Source organism: Botryllus schlosseri, chromosome 16 (genome assembly GCF_051294905.1).
Source record: "Botryllus schlosseri isolate E-star chromosome 16, Bs_hap1, whole genome shotgun sequence".
Classification (NCBI taxonomy): domain Eukaryota; kingdom Metazoa; phylum Chordata; class Ascidiacea; order Stolidobranchia; family Styelidae; genus Botryllus; species Botryllus schlosseri.
In genome coordinates, this window is record NC_137251.1 from 20,840,798 (window position 1) to 20,859,773 (window position 18,976).

Sequence of the window (18,976 nt, forward strand, 5' to 3'; positions counted from 1 at the left end):
TGGAGTCAAGTCAGATAAATGACCTTTTTTAAGTCAGTTCGCCGGTGATTACAATTTATATGCGCATTTTTAGGATCCCAATTTTTTGGGGGACGATGATTGGTGTGGAGCTTAAAAAGGGGCGATTTGCCGAAAAACGTTGGGAAACACTGGTCTAGACCCTTCTGTATTTCCTCATAGTTGTAGTTCTAGTTGCTGACATTGAAAAGTGAGTAGTTCTATAGTTCGAACTACGCGTTCAAAATATGACATTCCGCACAACTAGAAAGCACATCTCGTTGTTTGGCGTTAATAATTATACCGTTGTTATGTTGCATGACTTCTTGGAGCCATTGCAAGCTCAAAGTAATCACTACTAACAGCGGAATACCCAGGGGTGGGTATTGAGGTTTGAAACCCCTCCTGATTTAAACTAGAAATTTAATTTGAATGATTTGAATGAATTGTGTTTTAATTAGTTTGTTGCGGATTGGTAAAATTCGTTAGATCTAGTTCGAGTCCAAACGGCGAGTTTAAAAAAGTGGGTAGCTGTCATTGTAGTTCTAGTTGCGAGTTTTGATAAGGGAGTAGTACCAGTTCTAGTTCTAGCTCCCTATTTTGAAACTCCACTTGTTTGTACAAGTCTGGTCACTATTTAACTAAACAGCACTGACCAAACACGCCATTTTCCATCTATTAGTAAATACCGAGTCGCATGTCTTAGTGCGGTGGTGCTCAATCAGGGTTGTGAAAGATTCCAAGGGAGCGCAAGTTATCTGGAGTAATGATTTTAAATATGAATTACGAGCTCGGAATCAGTTTGACCCGTGACATGATGGTGTTCAGCATCTACGATGTGACAATATTTCAATATAAATAACAGACTTTACTGAATCACTGCGACTGCTGTCTGCATGTTCCTGCCAAGTTTGTAAGGATTCGAATCGCAATTTCCGTTGAATTGACTTGACTCTAATCATTTTCATGAGAAGGGAAAATGACCCGACACGTCTTGAGTCACTTCGTGAATTTTCTTGACTTGCACTCGAGTCATCTCGAAAAATGAGCATATAAAATGTATTTGATCTGTTTAAATAAAAATATGAAGAGTTAGGAAAATGCGTATATCATGAATGCGGGACCTTCGACATCATCGACGAGCTTTAAAAAAATTAGTTGAACTGAACTTGAACAGTGAACACTATGACTTGGACAGGGACTCGAAAGTTTCATTTTTGACTTGGACTCGGACTTAACTCGGTGGTGAGTTGAATATGACTCGACTTTACTCGAGTCAAAACTGTGAAAGTAATATGGAAGTGTGATTCCAGACGTTTAGACCTGGTTACAACCCTGGTTCCCACACTATAAAACACCTCTGATCCCAATTTGAATTTGCCTGCTTTATAAACGACTTGCATGTTTTAAATTAACCATGTCCTTTCTCGTAATAGGAAGAAGCTGCCAAGAAGATATGTTTGAATGCCACGACGGATCACAATGTTTCCCATTAGATGTATTCTGCAATGGCAGTACAGAATGCTCGTAAGAATTTTAAGAATTTTTCCCGCTAGAGCAGTCTGCGCCTTTGTATTATTCTTATGTAATTTCCGACATGATTACTTGAATTGCGGCGTTTCCAGAAACCACTATTGTAAGTCACACCGTATATGCCCAACAATAATTATAGTAAACAATGAAGACCTGTAAAGTTTCTCCGGTCATATAATGTTACAAATCAGCCGTATCCATGCTGGCTTTGCCATGAATTGTTGGATAGCAGCTTACAGCATCTTCTGTAGAAAGACTGCGGGATTCATTAAACTATGATACAGACTTGTTTGCTATACGGATGAAAAATACCGCCTAAATCTTTAGCTTCTAGCAACCTTAATATACGGGATCGCATAGCAACGCATGCAGCGAACTCTAAAGAGTGTAATAAAAAGTGGACCCATAGTAAATCCTTCTAAAGAGCATACATGGTATCCATATGCAATATCAAGTCCTGCAGAAGCTTTCCATACGGTACTAAAGGGACACACATAAAATTCACGTGTGCAAAATTCAATGATTCGCGATACGGTTAAACATTCGAAACGTCAAATATATACCCTAACTGGAGCCCAATAGAACCAGACGAAGTAGTATTCTTGTTAAGCTTTATATTTTTATTCGATTATGCTGGTCCCCTTCTAAAACGAGAATTTCGTTCGCGACTTGCATAAACACATTTAAAATATTTATCCGTGTTTCTTTGTTTTCCCTCAATAACAACAAGGCATGTTGGTTATTGCGTTTTCCTTCACCATGCACCAGTGTAATTAGAAATATTTTTTTGTGAAGCAGCTGTTTAAACTTGTTATTCATGTATAACTTAACTCACCTTGTCCCAAGTTAATATTAAGTCATCATCTGTTGCCAACCGACAATGTGCTTACAGAATAACCGCCGTTAGCAGAACCCGTGAACAAATAGAAGCACCTAATCAGCAAGCCGCCGCGGTCATGATCATTGATTCATAGCCGATTAGCCAATCAAGTGCCGTGATTTCGTGATTACTAGTCTCATTGCCGTTGTCTGGTCGGTGGTCCGCCCACTCTACATGTTCTAACACGTGAGGCGGGAAATATTTTAAAGATACCGACTGGACTTGGTCAATAATATTGCGACCTGCATGCATTGCGGGTCGCAATTGCTTTGGGTGTTAAGATTGCGAGGAAGGAGCATTCGGTGATTGATTATATCAACATCGAAGGATTCGGCGAACATGCGTCGATCATTTTGGGCCAAAATTTCTTAGCTCAACGCATGTTGGCTGAGATTTCATACATGGTCGTGTGTGCTGTCAAGGAAATGACAGCCACCGAAATGGCGGCCCCGGTACTGCGCACAACTAGACTGGCGCATCACAACGGCCTCAGACTATTACCAGGAATATTCTGTTTAATTTGCCGCAGAATAATCAACTATATGCAAATTTACAAAGATTAACGATAGAACGTGGAAGGCATGACTGCTCCCGCCTTATTTGGAAGTGTATTACTGTAGTCATCAATATACCAATTTTGCGGTCGGGTTATTTAAAGTGTCATCTCAGCTTGCAAGTTCACATTAATTTACGTGGTCAATTCATTTTTGATAACATAATATTACCGCGTCTATCACTCGAAGCTTACTCGCGGACCACAGGCTGGTCACCACTCATCTATTCTCGCATAGGAAATAGCGCGCAAATATCATTCCTGAAATAGCGAAATATTGATTTTACTGACCTGATTTCTGAAGAGCGTCTTGGAGGTACAGAACTTCAATATACAATTGAACAGTATATTCATATTGGACGTACAGTGTTCTTTCCAATTCTCTACTAGTTGCTGACGATTACCCCTGACGAGTGTCAGCCGAAAATATTCGGGTTCATTTCAATATGAATATACTGTTCAATTGACCTGATTTTATAAGATATGAAAGAAGCGTTTTGCTGACGAAACGATCAGGCTTCAAAATCCAGCTGTATTAGAAAACCGAACAGTCAGCCCCAGTCATAGCAAGTTCATGAGTAATCACTAATCAGTAGCCTACTACTTATAATCTATTTATTCAGTTACCCAAGTCTGGTAGCAATGGTACAATGTGTGAAGCTGTGACGAACACGTGAAAACAGCCGTTTTCATGGTGTAGGCCTACTGGATCGGTTTCAGTAGTGGCCATTTCATATATTTTATTAGAATTTGAAATATTTCATCTTATACATTTTTCGCAATGCTGCATTTTACATAACAGTGATATGCACTTTTAACATATTGATAAATGTTTTTTGCTAGAGACGAATCCGACGAGGCGTATGCGACGTACGCTGACAATAATGTGATGTTATGCAGAGGACTGTCACCGTTTTCGTTGCTATATATTCTTCCACCAGAACTACACAAACACAAGCAGAGATTGTGCAGAGATAGTAAGTGTAAAGAAGCTGTCAAGGGTTAATTTAAGGCGAACCGTAATATGGATACAAATAAAATAGAGGCATAGACTCAGGTAAACCATCAATGGGACCGTTAGTGCAGCTTTATATTGAAAGCGGTCCTGCCAACACACGTTGAATATGATTGATGCATTGGACATATATCTCCAAAAACTCACAGTTGCACTGTTTATTAATATTTATACGCCTCGTATCATAAGAAAGTCTAGGGTAACTACTTTTTCAAAACTTTTTCATTGAGTAAAAACAAATCCGAAGGAGGTGGCAAATAATCAACGGTATTATTCATAAGGATACTAGCACTTCAAGTATCCTGGGCCGTTTAGAATCTCTGATTCGAATGGTGAGATGAGATTGCTGAGTCGTCTGTTTACCTCTCCTTTTCGCTTGGTCAGTTTCTAGCATACGAATTGCCGTCGCCGACCGACAGATTGATACTAACTGCCAATTTAGTTAGTTAACCCCGTTGTGATGACCAAAAACGACATTTGGCACGCGCATCGCTATTCGTTAATCGTGATACCGGTGTTCCGTTGTGTCATGTTTTTGCCATTGCCATTGTTAGCTCAGAGTTATAATTACTCTACAGTGGCGTAGTGAGGGGTGGAAATACCAATAGACACATCGCAACGAAACATTGCATGCAGATCATTGATGTTTTATTCAGTAGTCCTTACTTGTAGTTAGTTTTTCATGTCCTCTTTAGCAGTCCCTAGGACCAGTTAATAATGCATTTTATTGTTGCAAAACTTTACATGCAATGCGGATGTATGCACGCCACATGTGACCAGCGTGATTTCTACACGTTATCGCCATGTTATTTTATAAAGTATCTACATTACATAAAATAATTTGTTGAAATTTTACATTATGGCCTTTCGTTTTCTACTTTTGCACGAAGAAGTATTTAACTAGGGGTCGTTTGCATATTCTCTGGGGTCGCGAAGACAAAAATTAAATACCACATAGAGTGCAGTGAATTGGGTATGGTCGAAAAATACCAAGTATTCTTTAATGCAGGAGTTCCCAAACTAGGGGTCGCGACCGCAATGGGGTCGTGGGGACAAAAATCAAATACCGCATAGAGTGCAGTGAATTAGGTATGGTCGAAAAATACCAAGTATTCTTCAATGCAGGAGTTCCCAAACTAGGGGTCGCGACCCCAATGGGGTCGTTTGCATATTCTCTGGGGTCGCGAAGACAAAAATTAAACACCAAGGATGCTATCGGTGGCTCCTTTCTGAATAGTTTAGTTCGTATTCAAAAAAGAAGATAACACGACCTCTAAGGAATACGAACCTGGTTAAAAAGGTATCAGATAAGTCGAAGCGTCATTTTTAAGCGCAACCGTATATACCTTAACGTTGGTATCTGACCATCACCATGAAAATTAAACTGTCGGAAGCAATATACAAAACAATAAGACGGTAATTTTTCCTTCAAGGAAAACTACAAGTGACGACATATGCCGTGAGTAAGTTTGGGCGAAGTTGCTGACCATTTTTTTTAGTAAGCAGCACGCCAAATGGAGAGTTGGGGTCGCATAGTCGAATCGAAATTTGGGCTCGCGACCATAAAAAGTTTGGGAACCCTGCTTCAATGCCACGTATGACGGACATTGTATTTTTGCGGTGGCATGAAAGGTATACATATTTGAACTTTCCACATCATTCATTCTATTCTGACGTCATCATGAGTAATACTGGAATACTCGACTCCACTCGAGCCTGACATGTTATCTCTCGGGTAGGCTAATTAGCGCATTTCTAATCATTGGGTGTAATGTATCGCCCCATCTCCGTGGCCACGATTAGAAGTAACATAATGGGTACCACTAGTTAATCTTGTGACGAGCCTTCACTGCTCCGAAAGAAGTTTACTTGGAGTTCTTGTGACCTAGATGCGTCTATTGAATTGAGTTCAATACCGATTACCGCCAAATCGACGATATGGCCATTAGATTGTCATTGTTTTGAAAAGCATGCAGACGCATAGCTACTAACTAATCACTTGCTATTCTTAGATGTTCACTGTTCGACCGACGAATTTTCATGCTACGACGGGTCGCGGTGCATTCCGAACACGTGGTTTTGCGATGGATATACCACATGTCGGTAAGAACAACGCCGTATCGCGATTTAATGTCCCGACGTGTCTTGATTTTGGCATGGGTACTTCGCCCAAAATAAAATTGAATCCAACTTAATTCATGGAAATAGGCATTTCGTCGCCGGCTATTATCTTTCAAACTACATAGCATTCGGGAGGTCCCTTATAAAGATATATATATAAATAGTCTGGCTAAACTTATTATTGATGGTATTCCGTGAATAGCATATATCCCCCATTTTTTTTTATATAGGGCACATTGTTCTTTTGGGTCTAAAGCATTCGGTGAATTGTAGCTGAATTAGTCCGGCTTTACAATCTATATCACGATTGCGATTTATGAAAGTAACGAAATCGATAGAAAAGATTTAAAAAAATGTATTTATCTGAAAAATCTACGCGGGCACGAAGTGAATGAACCAGCAATAAGCTGATACGCGACTAAAACAGTCCATACATAGGACTTGATCATACACCTGGTGAAAATGAAGTCTATCCTTTTTGCCTTGCCAAATCCGATATTTCACCTAAAATTGCTCTATTTCAGCGATGGTAGTGACGAAATAGTGGAACATTCTGATAACCACTTCGATGGAAGAGTGTGTTCTGGTAGAAAACCTATAGACCATCGTTGCGAACTACCGAAGTCATACGTGTGTGACGGCACGGCATTGTGCTATGACGGTAGGAGGATCATGTCCGACATTTCAATACCAACAAGTGTTTAAGAAGGAACACAACTCGAACACAACTACGAAAAAATATTATTTTTTTATTTGTCACACATTTTGACGCTCAAAATATGATTCAATAGTGATACGTCCTCTGGTCTTAAGTATTTTTCTAATCATACCAACGGCAATGCATTCAAATTTGCTATAAGGTATTTGAAAGCGCGGTGTAATACAGACTCTAGCCGAGTTCAAGTTGATACTAAACATCAAGATAAAGAAATACAAATTCACTTCTTCTATGCGCTAGAAATTTATTTTCCTGTCCTAATGCTGGTGCGGCATTCAGACAAAAATGCGAATCCGGATCCAGTCATGTTTCGGCTAAGACTTGCAGGATTACTGTCCGGATACAATCATAATTCTGATGATGTTCATCTCTAATGTAGACATAGAAAGAACGATTAACATGGCATTGATCCATATTTGGATAATTGTATGATGTTATAATTTAGTGAAGATGAGATGATTTATATTATACCCCGCGATAGCTAGTTAGGACCGGAATGATGACCTATCGGAATGTATTTCTCAATATTTAAAATTTCGGGTTATTGCATCTCTCCATCTCTCATGTTATTTGCCAAAAGCTGTCAGCGATTCTTAGAAATACGGCGTTATTTATTATGCTTTCGATTCTACAGAGGTTGACGAATGCTTTTGTCAGGACGACGCCAAATGTGAGTATTCGTTTTACTGTAATTACACATGTTTTCATTAACTAATGTCAACCCACACGGCAAAATTTGTGGAATTTCAACAAATGTTCAAATTCACTTGATCTCATGAATTGCCTGTGTTCGTGAATGGCTCTGTAAAGCAGTCGTTCTTAATCTGTGGGGGGGGGGCGAAGTCGCCCGGGAGAAATGAAGTTTCTTGTACTCGGAGCGAGTTTAATCTTTGCTGAAACTTAGTAGTTTTAACGACGGCAATAATCCTCATTATGCGATTTCAAATGTCATATACTTGCGTCGTACCACCCATACAACGATGCTAGATTATGACTAATACCGATCATTGCGCCAATCAGAAAATGTCTCTGATGCTTTTATGGTCTGGCGGGCAAGCATTTGTGCCGAGTACGTGAAAAGAGACAAAGTTATGAATAAAGAAGTTATTTCCTTAAAAAGTACTGTCATATGCCATGCATAAATGCCATTTGAATGTAAAAAAACAAGGATTTAAATCGACATGGTAGGCAACGTCGAAGTGACCAGACTGAGTATACTCAATTAGGACACATTCTGCAGAATGCCACATTTACGAAGTGTATTTTCTGGCAGCTCCAAACCAATCAATTAGATTATACTGGTGTACAAATTTCGAAAAAAAATTTGCGCCAAAAATGTTAATGGTTGATGTAGGTTAATTTTAGGTTGCTGAATTCCATTCTGTCGTCAGATTTTCTCTAACACGTCAGATTTTTTCGGTTTGGATTTTTCTCATTTTCATAAATTGATCAAATTTCGGCTTTGGTTACTGACATTACGGTCAGCGTACAAAAGCAACAGATCAAACATTGGTATTGAGATCATCTATAATGATGGAACCTGGGTTGTTGTGGAACAAAATAACAGAGTTTTCGGTTAACTTGAAGCCGGGGGTTCTCTATCTTCTTTCGATCAGGACCTATTCTCGGCCCATAAATTTATACGGGGATGCAACTATTTTTAGTCGGCAGCAGTTATCATATTTCTATACCACTCTTCGTTAAAAGATTGTGATATGTAGCTCCGTACCTAATTTAGTTCCATACCTTATCTATGTTTATGCATCCTTCCTGCAGACTTAATAGGTCAATGCATTTTGTGACAGCACACTGCTCTTTCGTAAAACGTGAAAGTTTGAAAACAATAAACATTGTATTGTTGGTATATATGCAGAAGAGAATTGTTCACTCTGGTACATGACCCTAATATGTGGCGCTTTGCGCTCGTTTCGAAACATTAAAAGAAAAACGATGTCTGCATTTCCAAAGAAAAAAACTGCTTATCATGATAACTTGAAAGAATATATCATCAATAATCTTCACCTGTGCTTATCATGCTAATTCTTCTTCTCCAGTTTCCATATATTCCACATTTTATCGGAATCGAGGAAAGCTGTTTCTGAACTGATTTTCTTTTGGCTTATTGCCATGATATAAAGGGCTTCGGTAAATATGCACGGTTCTAGAACAGTCGATACTCTCGACATAGGACATTCTGTGGCCTACACCAAATACCACGTGTTTTATGCTTGAATAGAACTAGAGATTCGCATTGGCTGATTTCGAGGCTTTTTGTTAGTGTTTTGCATGATTAAACGCCAGTTCCAAATACCAAAAGCTTTACATTTTTGGTAGTTTCTGATTTGCCGTAATATTTTACTATGAACTAGAGTCGGTCGAAGTGAATAGCATTGCTACTCAAGTAGCACAAGTAGCGTCTTACATTGCTACTCAATTACAAGTAGAAGTAGTCATTTCTAAGACATGTCAAAACTACTTCAAGTGGAAGACAAGATGAGAGGTCTGACAACTACTAAAAGTCAGTAAATATCTAAGTATAGTTGGTCGGGGGGGGGGGGGGGGCGGTCGCAAATTTTTAACAGTTAGTCAGAGGTGGTTACATACGAAATCGCAAGATGGATCGCCGCATGTAACGCAAAATGACTATAATGACACCACCCATGGGTAGAATCTTCGAAAAAGATAGTCAGTTACCGTGATTCAGAGGTTATTTTACGCGTTTCTTATGACAATTTAATTCATGATAGTGGTGCAATATTATCCCTGAACTACTTTCTACTTTACAAAAACCAAATTGCCGAAGTAATTAGTTCATCCAGAATACTGTTCAGGTAGATCTTGAAGTCGTTGTAAAACATTACCACTTCAGTAAGTACTGTGAGTAGCCAAAATCTACTTGAGTACGTAGGAAAACTAAACATATTCAGCATACATAATGTCTCAAAATCGTGACGTGATGGAGCAAAAACAACGTCAGATTTGCATTCGGCGCCCCAAAATTAGGTATAAATGACCCAAAGAAGTCCTGGCGCAAAAATCGTGTAGACCAGTGTTATTCTTGTGTCGAACAATTGCTACCAGTTGAGAAAATTGTTTGTCTTGTGTAGAAGTTTGAATGGTGTACGTGCAATCCGCGTCATTGGTTTTTGATTTACCTTATGGTCAGGTACGTTTAAGCCAAGCCCAAGTCGGGAAATAAAACATTTTTGCTTTCAAGGTTGGTTATTCGATTCCAAATACGTGAAAATCAAGAATAACACACAGGTCGCTAATTGGGTCACCTCACAAATATACAACGTCTATAAATGGAACAAAACCCGCCATTTACAGTGGCGGGGAAATGATTTAAATGAACAAGAAATAAATGGCACCAATGACACCAAAATCGCAAACATACATTTATATGCTACGTGCTACCATTGCACATGACTATTTTAACAAAGTATTTAACTAAGAATATTTTCGCGCTATGCACGATTCCCTTCCTGCTCAAAATTATTGATCTGTGCATAGTCCTATACTTTCATATGTCAAAGGTATCTCAACGTCAAACTATGCTTTGGGATTGCAAACATTCTGGTTGCTCCTTTTTAACATTTTTTGATATGATGATAAGGAGGCCGCGAAATTTTTCACTGTCATGAAGGGGGCGCGTAAAGAAGTTTGAGAACAATAGCTCTAAAGTCTGTGCCAACAGAGGGAGTTCGTATACGATCCAAAAGAGTACATTGAACTTGAGCGATATCTTCGCCCCGATTATTCGAAATTTCATGCCGGTTACGTTATATTCGTAGATGCCATTATCGATATACAATATTTTATTTTATTTTATAATATTTTATTTCATTTCATTACATATACAATATATTATTTTTTTAATTCTCTGCCAGTTGTTGACAGATAACGAATGTCGGCCGAAAATATTCGGGTTCGATTTAATGTGAATATATTATTAAATTCTAGGGATGGTGTTAACGTGAGGTTCACGTTCGCGTTTTGTGTGTGAACCTCATAAATTTAAATGTTCATGTTCACAAACGAACGGCACTGTCAACCCTTTTCATATATCACAATTTTCACTTCATCATAACATCTTTGGTTGACATTTATTGCATTTCAACTGCGGACCGCTTTATGCATGACGCTGGCCGCAGAAACAAATCAACAGTAAACGATCATGCACCTTCACAATCTCAAAAATTTTACTTGCTTAGTTACAAAAATGTGTTCGAATATTTAGTGACTTTCTGCTACGAGCTTGAACCGCAATCACACAACATCAAGAACGAAATACACCACATGTAGGTAGTCAGCGAATGATGCTTATTCATACTCAACAAATCAATGAAATTGATGTCTGATGTAAAAAATCTAGCAGGCGTACGAGGTCAATCTTGATTTCATATGTTTATTTAATCATAACAACCAAATCCGTGCGATTGTGGTGTTTGCTACTGCTGTATAACTTGTTAATGGGGTAATATCGGTAGCAAGCAAAACCCGTTTTACACTCTGCACAACGTCAACGTAGCTATACTCAGACGACGAATACATTGTCTGGTATCGCCTAGACCGTTAAGGCGTAAGGTTATATTCCCTTGCAAGTCCTCGTCGAAATTGTTGGCAAAGCGACGGAAGATATTGATTTTATGGGATTATTATGTCATTTGATTGTCCCAGTTGATACATTTGGCGACGTTCAAAACGTCAATATGTACTTCTGTATTGTGACATTATGTGGCCCGAGTGGTCACTAGGTATCGTGCACATTAATATAGGCTATCACTTCACTGAAATGTAGGTCTGGAAATAGCAATATGACGTCATGAGGTTCACGTTTGCGTTCACACACAACCTTTTAAAGAGGTTCGCGTTCACACGAACGTGAAGCTTTCAGAGGTTCACACCATCCCTATTAAATTCTCTGAATAAGGAGGTATTCATACAATTTAAACGATAATTCAGGTCTACTCTACTAGATATATATGGGGCCAACTAAAATAGGGATATCAACGGTATTTCATCGTCTATGCTTGGCTAACGCTGCAATCTCGTCATTTGTTTCAGATTTCATGGACGAGGCGTGTTTTAGATGTTTGTCAAATCCATCCTATGTCCTTCCACTTTCAAAGGTATGCGACGGGTCATTCGACTGTGCCGATTTCACCGACGAGTGTTTGTGTCCAGTGCAAAGCCGACCGAAAATATGTCACGAACTGCTTTTTGGTAAGTCATGAATGAGTACCAAGCAGTGAGCACATAGTTCGATGTTTCGGTAATTGCATACCATTTCCATCAGGTGAATACGGTGGTCAAGTTCGTCCTTTTTATAAATCTAGAGATGAGGAACTTGTACCAGTCACGGTGGAAATGCTCTGCAACATGGGGTAGGATGTGTAAGTTCTTGAGATGCCTGTGTCATAAGCGTGCTATAAGTAGGGAAGGGCAAAATCGAGTAACTGAGTGATTCGAGTTGAGTATTCAAGTATCGATTGTTATGACATCGACATGGTGAGTGTTGTGGAAAATTCAAATATGTACTGTACATTTTTGCGGCCACAAACGATATAATGCCTGTTCCACGTCACACTAAATATACTTCTGTATTTTACCGACTATGCCACTTTCATTGCATCTATGCAAATCATTAAACCTCTATTGGCGAGAAATATGTGCTCCCGGGTAGATAGCAAACGCCCAACCTTTTCGGTTGCACGAATAATTCATAATCGCACCTTCAATATACCTTTTCAGCATTGAATTTACAGGCGGTATAGACGATCAACACTGTAACCGATCAGGTAAGGAATTTAACCACAAGGCAGCATAGGCTTGGGGGCTATTATGTAGGCCTATTCCAACTTTGGAAAGCAGAAATTACCTGAATGTTACAGACTCTGGAATATCATGGCCGAGGATTAAAACCACCCAAGAATATCGATGTTCAGACGAATGGAGAAAATGTGAGTAGATAATTAACGGAATCAAAGAGACTGGAACAGCGCAATTTTGCGACAGGTTGTTTTCATTTTAATCTGTCAGTGATGATGATGCTTCTCAAAAGGTAACAATGTGGTTTCCAATGTGGGCCGTAACCATTAAAACACGATTTTAACACAAACAAAAAATATATAATGAATATTTACTGCGAATCGGTATGACTTCTGCTTTACGAGCCGGCTGTGTGTTTGACCTCCTGAGAACTCTGAGACTGACTCAGCGAGCCTCGACTAAGAATCATTGAATTAGAGGTAGACCCGAACTTGCCCACATGGGTAATAGTAGGTGAAGTGCAAGCCCTACGGCCTACGCAGTATAGACAACGGTCGTAACCAAGTCACAAGGTCTCGACTCAAAAGCCAATTCTACTTTTATAGTTTTGATTCAAGTCAAGTTGAGTCATTTTCAATTCCCACCGAGTCAAGTCCGAGTTCAGGTCATCGAGAAAAGGATCGAATCCGAGTTTTGTGTTGAGACTCTAGTTCGAGTCCGAGTTATCGTGTTCACTGCTCATAATCGAGTTCAATTCAGGTTCAACTCACGTTTTTGAAACTCTGAGATGCAATCGGAGGCCTCGCATTCATACTATATTCATTTTGCTCACTCTTAACATGTTTAATAAAACAGATAAACGACAGATTCTTTTACAAATTTACAAGTATCGGTCCTGGGATGTGAGACTTGGATCATATCATATATTATAGAACAGAGGTTCCTAAAGTCTGGGTCGCGACTCAAAATTGGTCGGAAAGGGCATAAATTTGGGTCGGGATGGCACCACAGCGACATTTTAATATGTATGTACTATTTGTTGAATTTTTGCAACAAAAAAAACTCGCCGCGCTTCGCGGCGATATCTTGCGGTTGGTTTATGCATATACCAGGTCGATATGTGGGTTACTATAATAGCCAATAAGCGAGACATGTAGAAAAGTCGATACTACAATATGGCTTAATAATGAACATGTGGCGACTCTTGTAGTTCACAAATTGGTTTGAATTCATGATAAGCTTTGTCCGACATCGACTTCTCAGGAAAACATCGTCGGAGACCGTGGGGATGCGTTAGTGTAAGGGTGTGCAACGAGTGGCTGTCAAAATATGGTAAACAGGTATATCGAGGCCAACCCCTTCCGCGCCGGGACACGTGAAGGCATGGAGTTTGGGCCAACATACGGTTGGAAAAGTGCGGTGCCAAAACGTTAGGCGACGATAAAAACTTGACCAAAATTGACCGTCGCAGGTTGGCTAAAGCTTCGATGTTTATATGTCCGGTCGTTGAAATGGTTGACACCGAATATTCCTATCCTTGCGATCTGAGTACAGGGGTACAAACGCAGTACGTGTGTGGCCACCATGAAATAAAGCGCCCCAATTTGAAATCGCGGCGTCAAACATTTTCATAGAGCTGTGTTGCCTACAACTATAATGTCTGCGTGTTCTCTATATCATACATGCCCATAAAGAGGTAGAATACTAATAGTGAAAATGAATTCTTTTTGATGTGTGAGATTTCAGTCACGAGATGCCATTAAAACTTAGATTTGTGTCGCGGTATTAAAAGTTTAAGAACCACTGTTACAGAATGTTGTTGAGTCTTATGACTTGTTCAAGACGATTCAATAGTCAAATACACTCATGTCGGGTCAAGTTAACGACAGATTGCGACTCATGTCCGACTCTAGTCAGTCATTATCCCCATTTATTCGGTTTCCATACATCGCTGCAAATTATGAATTCACTTCAAGACGGAACGCGATGCGACGGAATTCCGGATTGTGCCCGATTTGAGGAAGAAGAATGCGAATGCGGCGACCGTCCTGCATTTTGCGACAGACTCACATTTGTTGCGGGAAGGGCAAGGTAGGTCTATCTATCTGCTGATACTGATGAGTAGAGCCAACATGGATATTTGAGCCGGTACCAATAATGCCGGCAACTAGTGCATTCACCGATGATCACAAAGATATATTCAGCCGAAATTCAAATAATGCGGCGAAATTTCAGAGCATTTATTTGAACGGCTTTACAAGCATTGCTATGTTTGTACATGAAATAAACTATGGAATGGCTGCATCAGGACAGCTGTACACTTTAAGAAGGAGATCAATATTCCCAATCCAGCAGTCGAAGATAATAGCTCTCTGGCTCCCTACTGCCATACTATATCGTCATGGATATTGCCAGTATATTTTACCTCCAGTGACCGATACCGATTTCTCTTTCAACCTGTGATATCGATAGCATCAACCAACCAGGGTTCTAATGACTCGAGTCAGACTAGAGTCGTGATTTTTTCATGACTCGACTTGACTGGAGTCGATTTGTTAAATGTGAAAAATGACTCGACTCGAGTCAATTTGTGTATTGACTCGACTTGTACTCGAGTCATTGCGCATGACTCGGACCAAGTCATATGACTCGAAACCTGGTCTACCATGACAGGCATTTCATTGTAATTTCGAAGAATAGTAAAGTTATCACCTTAGTATTATTTCGTCTATCAGTGCTGCTACTTGAAAATGCTACCAGAAACTGCTAAAAGTGAGGAGAATTTATAATAAGAATGTGAAGCATTCGATATCACCGAGCAGAGATGTAAAAAGTGGGTTCCACACGACATTTACTCGGAACTGAACAATCAACACAATGACTTGGACTCGGACTCGAGTCCAAACACTATGACTCGGACTCGACACTCTACTCCGTGACTTGGACTCGGACTTGACTCGGTGGTGAATTGAAAATGACTCGAGTCAAGTCAAGTGAGATTGACTTGTGACTCGGAACCTTGTGACTTGGTTACAACCCTGCAACCAACCAATAATATTCGGTAGGGTTGTACGGATGAGTTACGGTAGTGCCTTCGTGTTATTTAAGAACGGGCAACATACAACCTGCGGGCTGGATCTGGCCCGCGACGTGATTTTCTGTGGCCCGCAGCCACCCGGAGACAGTTTCCGGTCGTACATGATAGCGTGGCCCGTGGCCACAGTCTCCAGCCTGTGTGTAGAACGTGCGAGAGTGGATCTTACGCAAAAGTTCGTCAACATAACAAGGCTTGCATTACCGGCATTTACGCATGAACTCAACCCTATTGAATTGATATCATTGTAGATATGAAAAAATCCGAACATCTCGTTCGTATTCAATACATTTTGACAGAGTCGCGCAGCATGCGGTCCAAGAAGGGATTTTGAGCGGCCCGCAGACAGTTTTTTGTCTTGCATGATAGTATGGCCCACAGTCACAATCTGCGGCAACCCACCACTACTTGCTTACTATGTCAAATTATAGTGACAGTAGTTTATTCTTTGTTTTTTCGAACACAAATAATAGTGATTGTTATTATTCTTTAGTTCTTTGTTTTTGTGTGTCCTACTTGCAGCCAGAGTTCAAAGATTACCACAGATGTCTCATTGACTTCAATAGATATTGAAGTGCATTAGGTTAATAAATTAATTGAATAATAATGTTTTGGTCGATATGCTTCAAACTTGAAGTTTACATTAAATATGATGAATCGTATTTGTGGATATATGCGCGTTTAATGAATCGATTTAGGAATCCCTCCCACCAAGAACTTTTTCTCCCATATCCGGCCCTTCGACAGCAGAAGTTGCCCGCCCCTGCTGTAATCGCATATTCACTCTCATAGCACGGAATTAACCTGGGTAGGCTACTGATCATATACCTATATGAGTTGTCATAAATGTATATGTTTAAAATCTGTGGTGACCATATGAGTCGCATATTGCTTAGATTCGACATTTTAGGATCATTCAATCTATATATATTTCATTTAAATATCAATATACTATTCAATTGTATAATTTATAAACGTGAAACGGACTTGTTCAAATATGAAATTACCTATTCACATTGCCATTTAATTGACTGCCATCATATCACAAATTATGCAGTTTTCAAGATTTATGCTACGCAAATGCATGTCCTGACTGTGGAAGATGATACCCTCTATTCAAGATACCTTAACTTTACTAAGATTAGATCATGGGATTAAGACGTGATATTACATTCGATGGAATAGAGCAATGCATTCTCAGCAGAGGTTGTTAAAGTAGTCAAGAAAGTTACTCAAGTAGAAGTAGAAATAGCGACGAAAAAATCTGCTCGAGTATGAGTAGAAGTACTTCTTCTATAAGCCACTTAAAACTAGTAGAAGTAGAATTGACTGACTTTAAATCTACTCAAGTAAGTGAGTAGTTTTGAAAACAGTCTTAATTCGTTCTCATGGACTGTCAAAAAGCTGTAAATTGAGCTATGCAAAAGGTGCAGACAGCTTGATTCGTATTGATGCATCCCAGGAGGTAATAATTTTCGACGAAATAGGCATTCTTTCGCATCATGGGATACAAATAATAGTATTGATATGAACATTTGATACTGGAAGATCCCATTTTAGAGAATATCATGGCATGGCGCCCTACCCAATATTATGAAGGCCCCGAGTTTAGGCGAAGAGCAATACGGACAATTGTATTGGATACGGTTTCAACAAGCTGGGCCATTAGTATACGTTAATAACAAATATTGCGGATCGTAAAATTTATATTAAGTGTAGCTTTATTTTCGGAAAATAGAGGACGACTTTTACTATACTCCTTTTATGCTTCCACATGTATGTTCTGCAGACAAAAGAACTGAAAGTAATTAGAACTCAAAGTATGATACTCGGATTTGAAAGTGAAATACAAATACCACTTCTAAAAATTGGAAAATATATTTCATGTCTCTTGTCTATAACGCTACAAAGGTGATCTGCTAAAACAGGCGTGACGTTAAAAAAAGCCGGATTTTCCCGATTAGCAGGACACGTCATGGGCTGCTAGACTACGATATGATAGGTTATTGCTAGATTGCGAAACGATAGTTTCAAACGTTATGGTGGGCCATATTTACTGTGATGCGGTGTGAGCGGAACTAAGCAATCCGTACCTAAATTATATTCACTTATACTGTCGTGAAAACATATTTGTCACTCAATAACTATACTGTGCGAGAAGCGCAACAAAATTTCTGGGCTTTACTTGACTTTTATGAATATTCAATGTTGGTACTCCGTGAAAACAGCCCGGAAATTTTTCGTATTGGGGGATTAAACTACCTTTACTCGACAAACTGAAAATAACGAAAAGTAAGTAAGTAGATCACAAAATATTACGAAGTTAAAGTAGAAGTAGTGAAAATCAGATCTACTTGAGTACTTCAAAAAAGTAGAAGTACTTGATGACGTTCGTATAAGAAAAGCTTATTTTGTACAGTTGCGAAAAGGACGGAGTCAAAGTGACAGTAAGTCCAAACGTGGTATGTGACGGTGTGAAAACATGCGACAACTTTGAAGATGAGATTGACTGCAAGTACAGGTAAGCAGACGACAATCTATTTCAGTCATAATATAGGTCACCAACATTTCGGTTGTGAGATACCACTGTATCTAATAATTGTTGCAATTGTAAAATGTCTTCATTCTTTTATGTAACACTGTTTGACATACTTACTGCCGACAGTTACTGCTCGATTTGTTTCACCAACTATTCATATAGCCTATATACGGAGAATCTTACCTTTCTAAATAGTCGACTTCTACGGAATAAATTACAAGCTCTTTGGACCGAGTTGTATGCCCATTTATGCTTGCTACCGGCATTGTCCTAAGACATCTCCCGAGGATGCCAAGTACAACATTTTGCAGTGATGCAATGATAATTCAAGACCAATCGTGGAGAGCAAGTTTACAGACAAATACCAGAAATATACCATCAACGCCAATATCCGTTTTCCACCAAACAAATCCGCGTATTTGAAGTAGGCCTATCTCAACAGTTCAACAGTTCGTTTATATAAAGCGCAATACTTTTTGTAAAATTTTTATACTCTCTCAACGGACGAATTTCATTTCTCCACCCTTAGATTATGGAGTACTTATTTGGATAGGGAATGCCGTGGTAACGAATTTGGTTTTAGGTCGATGACTACAGTAATTGTAGTTCAAATGGTTCTATATTGATACCATCAACGAAAATGGACATTACCGAGAATGCCATCATCGAGAATAAACATTACCGAGAATGGAGACCACCGAGAATGAACACCACCGATAATGAATAATACCGAGACTGAACATTACCGAAAATA

At 39.3% G+C, this 18,976-nt stretch overlaps 1 protein-coding gene across 1 annotated transcript in view; it reads left to right on the top strand.

The window, feature by feature from the left end:
• Positions 1-1,240: 1,240 nt before the first annotated feature.
• Positions 1,241-18,976, top strand: part of LOC145459364 (uncharacterized) — a 30,787-nt gene continuing 13,051 nt past the window's right edge. The window contains exons 1-11 of the mRNA XM_080338017.1: positions 1,241-1,524; positions 3,807-3,940; positions 5,991-6,081; positions 6,624-6,760; positions 7,452-7,487; positions 11,885-12,043; positions 12,117-12,204; positions 12,572-12,618; positions 12,712-12,780; positions 14,566-14,680; positions 18,103-18,204. Of these exons, the coding sequence (XP_080194143.1) occupies positions 1,415-1,524; positions 3,807-3,940; positions 5,991-6,081; positions 6,624-6,760; positions 7,452-7,487; positions 11,885-12,043; positions 12,117-12,204; positions 12,572-12,618; positions 12,712-12,780; positions 14,566-14,680; positions 18,103-18,204 (1,088 nt within the window). The 5' untranslated portion in view covers positions 1,241-1,414. The remainder of the gene's footprint in view (positions 1,525-3,806; positions 3,941-5,990; positions 6,082-6,623; positions 6,761-7,451; positions 7,488-11,884; positions 12,044-12,116; positions 12,205-12,571; positions 12,619-12,711; positions 12,781-14,565; positions 14,681-18,102; positions 18,205-18,976) is intronic.